The following is a 9,342-nucleotide window of genomic DNA, read 5'->3' as shown; positions in this document are numbered from 1 at the left end:
AAGTGGGGACCCACCAAACCCCAACATCCAGGGGGTACCCACCAGCACCCGACATCCAGGGGGACCCACCAAACCCCATCAGGGGACCCACAAGCACCCCAACATACAGAGGGTCCAAAACACCAGCACCCCAACATCCAGAGGGACCCACCAGCAACCCAACATCCAGAGGGACCCACCAGCACCCCAACATCCAGGGGGATCCACCAGCAGCACCCCAACATACAGAGGCTCTGAAACACCAGCACCCCAACATCCAGAGGGACCCACCAGCTGCCCAACATCCAGGGGGACCCCAATATCCAAGGGGAACCCACCAGCTCCCCAACATCCAGGGGGATCATGACAGCACCACAACATCCAGAGGGCCCACCAAACCCCAGCATCCATGGGGGCCCACCAGCACCCCAACATCCAGAGGGTCCGAAACACCAGCACCCCAACATCCAGAGGGACCCACCAAACGCCACCAGGGGACCCACAAGCACCCCAACATACAGAGGGACCCACCAAACCCCAACATCCAGGGGGATCCACCAGCAGCACCCCAACATCCAGAGGGTCCGAAACACCAGCACCTCAACATCCAGAGGGACCCACCAGCACCCCAACAACCAGGGGGATCCACCAGCAGCACCCCAACATCCAGGGGGACCCACCAAACCCCGTCAGGGGACCCACATGCACCCCAACTTACAGAGGCTCTGAAACACCAGCACCCCAACATCCAGAGGGACCCACCAGCAACCCAACATCCAGAGGGACCCACCAGCACCCCAACATCCAGAGGGACCCACCAGCACCCCAACATCCAGAGGGACCCACCAGTACCCCAACATCCAGAGGGACCCACCAGCACCCCAACATCCAGAGGGACCCACCAGCACCCCAACATCCAGAGGGACCCACCAGCACCCCAACAGCCAGAGGGACCCACCAGCACCCCAACATCCAGAGGGACCCACCAGCACCCCAACATCCAGGGGGATCCACCAGCAGCACCCCAACATACAGAGGCTCTGAAACACCAGCACCCCAACATCCAGAGGGACCCACCAGCACCCCAACAGCCAGAGGGACCCATCAGCACCCCAACATCCAGAGGGACACACCAGCACCCCAACATCCAGAGGGACCCACCAGCAACCCAACATCCAGAGGGACCCACCAGCAGCACCCCAACATACAGAGGCTCCGAAACACCAGCACCTCAACATCCAGAGGGACCCACCAGCTGCCCAACATCTAGGTGCACCCCAACATTCGATGTATGGTAAAGAAAAAATAGACTATTTGGCGCTCCCCAAACCTAAAATACAGCAGTAATGAGGCACCACCTAGTGGTGGGATAATAGATAGCAGTCAATGCAATGTGTGCAAAATAAACACAGATAAATAATTCGAATAAAATACAAAATATAGGCACAAAGATGGAGTACCAAAATATCAGCACCCCAACATCCAGGGGGGACCCACCAAACCCCATGGGAGGACCCACCAGCACCCCAACATCCATGGGGACCTAACAGCACCATAACATCCACAGGGACCCAAACACTAGCACCCCAACACCCAGATGGGACCCACCAGCACCCCAACATACAAGGGGATCCCAACACCCAGAATGGACCCACCAGCACCCCAACATCCAGCGGGGACCCACCAGCACCCGACATCCAGAGGGACCCACAAAACTGCAACATCCAAGCACCCCAACAGCACCCCAACCTCCAAAGAGACACCCCAAACAACCACGTAACCCTACCCCCAAACAGGATCTGCAGGCCGAGAAACTACAGTCACCATCCTACAAATCGGACACGCCGACCATACACAAGTCCTATCGTACCAACGGCAAATACTACAGGCCGGAGGCTCTGTCCTATCGTATCAACGGCAAATACTACAGGCCGGAGGCTCTGTCCTATCGTACCAATGGCAAATACTACAGGCCGGAGGCTCTGTCCTATCGTACCAATGGCAAATACTACAGGCCGGAGGCTCTGTCCTATCGTACCAACGGCAAATACTACAGGCCGGAGGCTCTGTCCTATCGTACCAATGGCAAATACTACAGGCCGGAGGCTCTGTCCTATCGTACCAACGGCAAATACTACAGGCCGGAGGCTCTGTCCTATCGTACCAACGGCAAATACTACAGGCCGGAGGCTCTGTCCTATCGTACCAACGGCAAATACTACAGGCCGGAGGCTCTGTCCTATCGTACCAATGGTAAATACTACAGGCCGGAGGCTCTGTCCTATCGTACCAACGGCAAATACTACAGGCCGAAGGCTCTGTCCTATCGTACCAACGGCAAATACTACAGGCCGGAGGCTCTGTCCTATCGTACTAATGGCAAATACTACAGGCCGGGGGCTCTGTCCTATCGTACCAACGGTAAATACTACAGGCCGGGGGCTCTGTCCTATCGTACTATCTGTCCTATCGTACCAACGGCAAATACTACAGGCCGGAGGCTCTGTCCTATCGTACCAACGGCAAATACTACAGGACGGAGACTCTGTCCTATCGTACCAACGGTAAATACTACAGGCCGGAGGCTCTGTCCTATCGTACCAACGGTAAATACTACAGGCCGGAGGCTCTGTCCTATCGTACCAACGGCAAATACTACAGGCCGGGGGCTCTGTCCTATCGTACCAACGGCAAATACTACAGGCCGGAGGCTCTGTCCTATCGTACCAACGGCAAATACTACAGGCCGGGGGCTCTGTCCTATCGTACCAACGGCAAATACTACAGGCCGGAGGCTCTGTCCTATCGTACCAACGGCAAATACTACAGGCCGGGGGCTCTGTCCTATCGTACCAATGGCAAATACTACAGGCCGGGGGCTCTGTCCTATGGTACCAACGGTAAATACTACAGGCCGGGGGCTCTGTCCTATCGTACCAACGGTAAATACTACAGGCCGGAGGCTCTGTCCTATCGTACCAACGGCAAATACTACAGGCAGGAGGCTCTGTCCTATCGTACCAATGGCAAATACTACAGGACGGAGGCTCTGTCCTATCGTATCAATGGCAAATACTACAGGCCGGAGGCTCTGTCCTATCGTACCAACGGTAAATACTACAGGCCGGAGGCTCTGTCCTATCGTACCAACGGCAAATACTACAGGCCGGAGGCTCTGTCCTATCGTACCAATGGTAAATACTACAGGCCGGAGGCTCTGTCCTATCGTACCAACGGCAAATACTACAGGCCGAAGGCTCTGTCCTATCGTACCAACGGCAAATACTACAGGCCGGAGGCTCTGTCCTATCGTACTAATGGCAAATACTACAGGCCGGGGGCTCTGTCCTATCGTACCAACGGTAAATACTACAGGCCGGGGGCTCTGTCCTATCGTACTATCTGTCCTATCGTACCAACGGCAAATACTACAGGCCGGAGGCTCTGTCCTATCGTACCAACGGCAAATACTACAGGACGGAGACTCTGTCCTATCGTACCAACGGTAAATACTACAGGCCGGAGGCTCTGTCCTATCGTACCAACGGTAAATACTACAGGCCGGAGGCTCTGTCCTATCGTACCAACGGCAAATACTACAGGCCGGGGGCTCTGTCCTATCGTACCAACGGCAAATACTACAGGCCGGAGGCTCTGTCCTATCGTACCAACGGCAAATACTACAGGCCGGGGGCTCTGTCCTATCGTACCAACGGCAAATACTACAGGCCGGAGGCTCTGTCCTATCGTACCAACGGCAAATACTACAGGCCGGGGGCTCTGTCCTATTGTACCAATGGCAAATACTACAGGCCGGGGGCTCTGTCCTATGGTACCAACGGTAAATACTACAGGCCGGGGGCTCTGTCCTATCGTACCAACGGTAAATACTACAGGCCGGAGGCTCTGTCCTATCGTACCAACGGCAAATACTACAGGCAGGAGGCTCTGTCCTATCGTACCAATGGCAAATACTACAGGACGGAGGCTCTTTCCTATCGTATCAATGGCAAATACTACAGGCCGGAGGCTCTGTCCTATCGTACCAACGGTAAATACTACAGGCCGGAGGCTCTGTCCTATCGTATCAATGGCAAATACTACAGGCCGGAGGCTCTGTCCTATCGTACCAACGGTAAATACTACAGGCCGGAGGCTCTGTCCTATCGTACCAATGGCAAATACTACAGGACGGAGGCTCTGTCTTATCGTACCAACAGTAAATACTACAGGACGGAGGCTCTGTCCTATCGTACCAATGGCAAATACTACAGGACGGAAGCTCTGTCCTATCGTACCAATGGCAAATACTACAGGACGGAGGCTCTGTCCTATCGTACCAATGGCAAATACTACAGGACGGAGGCTCTGTCCTATCGTACCAATGGCAAATACTACAGGCCGGAGGCTCTGTCCTATTGTACCAACGGCAAATACTACAGGCCGGGGGCTCTGTCCTATCGTACCAATGGCAAATACTACAGGCCGGGGGCTCTGTCCTATCGTACCAACGGCAAATACTACAGGACGGAGGCTCTGTCCTATCGTACCAACGGCAAATACTACAGGCCGGAGGCTCTGTCCTATCGTACCAACGGCAAATACTACAGGCCGGAGGCTCTGTCCTATCGTACCAATGGCAAATACTACAGGCCGGAGGCTCTGTCCTATCGTACCAACGGCAAATACTACAGACCGGAGGCTCTGTCCTATCGTACTAATGGCAAATACTACAGGCCGGAGGCTCTGTCCTATCGTACCAACGGCAAATACTACAGGCCGGAGGCTCTGTCCTATCGTACCAACGGCAAATACTACAGGCCGGAGGCTCTGTCCTATCGTACCAACGGTAAATACTACAGGCCGGAGGCTCTGTCCTATCGTACCAACGGCAAATACTACAGACCGGAGGCTCTGTCCTATCGTACCAATGGCAAATAGTACAGGCCGGGGGCTCTGTCCTATCGTACCAACGGCAAATACTACAGACCGGAGGCTCTGTCCTATCGTACTAATGGCAAATACTACAGGACGGAGGCTCTGTCCTATCGTACCAACGGCAAATACTACAGGCCGGGGGCTCTGTCCTATCGTACCAATGGCAAATAGTACAGGCCGGAGGCTCTGTCCTATCGTACCAATGGCAAATACTACAGGCCGGAGGCTCTGTCCTATCGTACTAATGGCAAATACTACAGGACGGAGGCTCTGTCCTATCGTACCAATGGCAAATACTACAGGCAGGAGGCTCTGTCCTATCGTACCAATGGCAAATACTACAGGCCGGAGGCTCTGTCCTATCGTACCAACGGCAAATACTACAGGCCTGAGGCTCTGTCCTATCGTACCAATGGTAAATACTACAGGCCGGAGGCTCTGTCCTATCGTACCAATGGTAAATACTACAGGCCGGGGGCTCTGTCCTATCGTACTAATGGCAAATACTACAGGCAGGGGGCTCTGTCCTATCGTACCAATGGCAAATACTACAGGACGGAGACTCTGTCCTATCGTACCAATGGCAAATAGTACAGGCCGGGGGCTCTGTCCTATCGTACCAATGGCAAATACTACAGGACGGAGGCTCTGTCCTATCGTACCAACGGCAAATACTACAGACCGGAGGCTCTGTCCTATCGTACTAATGGCAAATACTACAGGCCGGAGGCTCTGTCCTATCGTACCAACGGCAAATACTACAGGCCGGAGGCTCTGTCCTATCGTACCAACGGCAAATACTACAGGCCGGAGGCTCTGTCCTATCGTACCAACGGTAAATACTACAGGCCGGAGGCTCTGTCCTATCGTACCAACGGCAAATACTACAGACCGGAGGCTCTGTCCTATCGTACCAATGGCAAATAGTACAGGCCGGGGGCTCTGTCCTATCGTACCAACGGCAAATACTACAGACCGGAGGCTCTGTCCTATCGTACTAATGGCAAATACTACAGGACGGAGGCTCTGTCCTATCGTACCAACGGCAAATACTACAGGCCGGGGGCTCTGTCCTATCGTACCAATGGCAAATAGTACAGGCCGGAGGCTCTGTCCTATCGTACCAATGGCAAATACTACAGGCCGGAGGCTCTGTCCTATCGTACTAATGGCAAATACTACAGGACGGAGGCTCTGTCCTATCGTACCAATGGCAAATACTACAGGCAGGAGGCTCTGTCCTATCGTACCAATGGCAAATACTACAGGCCGGAGGCTCTGTCCTATCGTACCAACGGCAAATACTACAGGCCTGAGGCTCTGTCCTATCGTACCAATGGTAAATACTACAGGCCGGAGGCTCTGTCCTATCGTACCAATGGTAAATACTACAGGCCGGGGGCTCTGTCCTATCGTACTAATGGCAAATACTACAGGCAGGGGGCTCTGTCCTATCGTACCAATGGCAAATACTACAGGACGGAGACTCTGTCCTATCGTACCAATGGCAAATAGTACAGGCCGGGGGCTCTGTCCTATCGTACCAATGGCAAATACTACAGGACGGAGGCTCTGTCCTATCGTACCAACGGCAAATACTACAGGCCGGAGGCTCTGTCCTATCGTACCAACGGTAAATACTACAGGCCGGGGGCTCTGTCCTATCGTACCAACGGTAAATACTACAGGCCGGAGGCTCTGTCCTATCGTACCAACGGTAAATACTACAGACCGGAGGCTCTGTCCTATCGTACTAATGGCAAATACTACAGGCCGGAGGCTCTGTCCTATCGTACCAACGGCAAATACTACAGGACGGAGACTCTGTCCTATCGTACCAACGGCAAATACTACAGGCCGGAGGCTCTGTCCTATCGTACCAATGGCAAATACTACAGGCCGGGGGCTCTGCCCTATCGTACCAATGGCAAATACTACAGGCCGGGGGCTCTGCCCTATCGTACCAATGGCAAATACTACAGGCCGGGGGCTCTGTCCTATCGTACCAACGGCAAATACTACAGGCCGGAGGCTCTGTCCTATCGTACCAACGGTAAATACTACAGGCCGGGGGCTCTGTCCTATCGTACCAACGGTAAATACTACAGGCCGGAGGCTCTGTCCTATCGTACCAACGGTAAATACTACAGACCGGAGGCTCTGTCCTATCGTACTAATGGCAAATACTACAGGCCGGAGGCTCTGTCCTATCGTACCAACGGCAAATACTACAGGACGGAGACTCTGTCCTATCGTACCAACGGCAAATACTACAGGCCGGAGGCTCTGTCCTATCGTACCAATGGCAAATACTACAGACCGGAGGCTCTGTCCTATCGTACCAACGGCAAATACTACAGGCCGGAGGCTCTGTCCTATCGTACCAACGGCAAACACTACAGGCCGGAGGCTCTGTCCTATCGTACCAATGGCAAATACTACAGGCCGGAGGCTCTGTCCTATCGTACCAATGGCAAATACTACAGACCGGAGGCTCTGTCCTATCGTACCAACGGCAAATACTACAGGCCGGAGGCTCTGTCCTATCGTACCAACGGCAAACACTACAGGCCGGAGGCTCTGTCCTATCGTACCAACGGCAAATACTACAGGACGGAGGCTCTGTCCTATCGTACCAACGGCAAATACTACAGGCCGGAGGCTCTGTCCTATCGTACCAACGGCAAACACTACAGGCCGGAGGCTCTGTCCTATCGTACCAACGGCAAATACTACAGGCCGGAGGCTCTGTCCTATCGTACCAACGGCAAATACTACAGGCCGGAGGCTCTGTCCTATCGTACCAACGGCAAATACTACAGGCCGGAGGCTCTGTCCTATCGTACCAACGGCAAATACTACAGGCCGGAGGCTCTGTCCTATCGTACCAACGGCAAACACTACAGGCCGGAGGCTCTGTCCTATCGTACCAATGGCAAATACTACAGGCCGGAGGCTCTGTCCTATCGTACCAATGGCAAATAATACAGGCCGGAGGCTCTGTCCTATCGTCTGACCTTGAAGGACTGGACGAAGGTCCACAGCAGGATCCGGATGGTGTAACCTTGCCGCAGGAGTTTGATGAGACGGGCGGCTCTGAACAAGCGCAGGAAACTGAGGTTGATGAAGTTGTCCTAGAGAGGAGAAGACGGGAAAGGGAGTGAAGGCCGAATACGAGGAGAGAGAGAGAGAGAGAAGGGCAGGGTGAGGAAGAGAGATAGAGGAGAGAGAGGAGAGAGAGAGAGAAGGGCAGGGTGAGGAAGAGAGATAGAGGAGAGAGAGAGAGAGAGAGAGAGAAGGGCAGGGTAAGGAAGAGAGATAGAGGAGAGAGAGGAGAGAGAGATGGAGAGTGAGCGATATATATATAATTAAAAAAATATCACTTGTGAGCACATTAACATGTCTTAGACAGGTCTGCACCCCCTGCCTTTCACCATTATCCCACAGCATACAGTGCTTCCCCTGCAGCAGGGGATTCTGGGAAATGACATGCACCCCCTGCCTTTCACCATTATCCCCCAGCACACAGCGCTTCCACTGCAGCAGGGGATTCTGGGAAATGACATGCAGCCCTGCCTTTCACCATTATCCCACAGCATACAGTGCTTCCCCTGCAGCAGGGGATTCTGGGAAATGACATGCAGCCCTGCCTTTCACCATTATCCCACAGCATACAGTGCTTCCCCTGCAGCAGGGGATTCTGGGAAATTACATACAAATGAGCACACAGTGTCACCTTTTGCCTCAAATCCATTTTTACATGTAACCCTTATAATCTTATGCTCCCCCCCCCCACCACCTGCTTTCTGAGATGAGGGTATAAAAGCTTTGTTTTGGAAGCAGGGGCCAGAATCTTGCCCATGTACAAGGCTAACGGTCAAGCCGTGTGTCTGGTAACACTCGACAGCGGAGAACATAACTCTAATTGCCAGGCACCTGTGCAGGCTGTGGGGGGTTCCCCTGGTAAAACCGTGCGTGTGGTATCCTCACTGCTAATAATCTCCGCAGCGTAGTATTTCAATAACCTATACTTTACTAACAGTTGGTGTGGCTGTGTCCATGTGTGTACTCGGGGGTGATATCGACAATCCGAACAAGCATTTCTATCAGTGCATTTTGAATAAGTATTTCCTGTCAACACAGCGCACACACACGGCTCTCCCCTGCTCTGAACACACACACACACACACTGCACAAACACTCTGCTCTGCACACACACACACACACACACTGCTTTGCACACACTACTCTGTACTTACCCAGAACTCCGTCACCACAATATCTGTGATGCTCCCGAGAACTGTCACGAAATCAAAGATATTCCAGGCGTCCCGGAAATAATTCTAAGCACGGAGAGATGATCCGTGGGTTATACACTGAGGCAGGGAGCGGTGTACGCAGCCTGGTACCTCTAGGACTGGATAC

The 9,342-nt window shown here is 53.4% G+C and overlaps 1 protein-coding gene across 1 annotated transcript in view; it reads right to left on the bottom strand.

Moving 5' to 3' along the window:
* The window catches only part of CACNA1A (calcium voltage-gated channel subunit alpha1 A), a 175,574-nt gene that overhangs the window by 76,591 nt on the left and 89,641 nt on the right, over nt 1-9,342 (bottom strand). Inside the window, 2 exon segments of the mRNA XM_075577848.1 lie at nt 7,935-8,051; nt 9,177-9,260. Of these exon segments, the coding sequence (XP_075433963.1) occupies nt 7,935-8,051; nt 9,177-9,260 (201 nt within the window).

The sequence above is a fragment of the Ascaphus truei genome, chromosome 20 (genome assembly GCF_040206685.1).
Source record: "Ascaphus truei isolate aAscTru1 chromosome 20, aAscTru1.hap1, whole genome shotgun sequence".
NCBI lineage: Eukaryota > Metazoa > Chordata > Amphibia > Anura > Ascaphidae > Ascaphus > Ascaphus truei.
The sequence above is the reverse complement of the archived record's forward strand: the minus strand, read 5'-3'. Positions and strand labels throughout refer to the sequence as shown.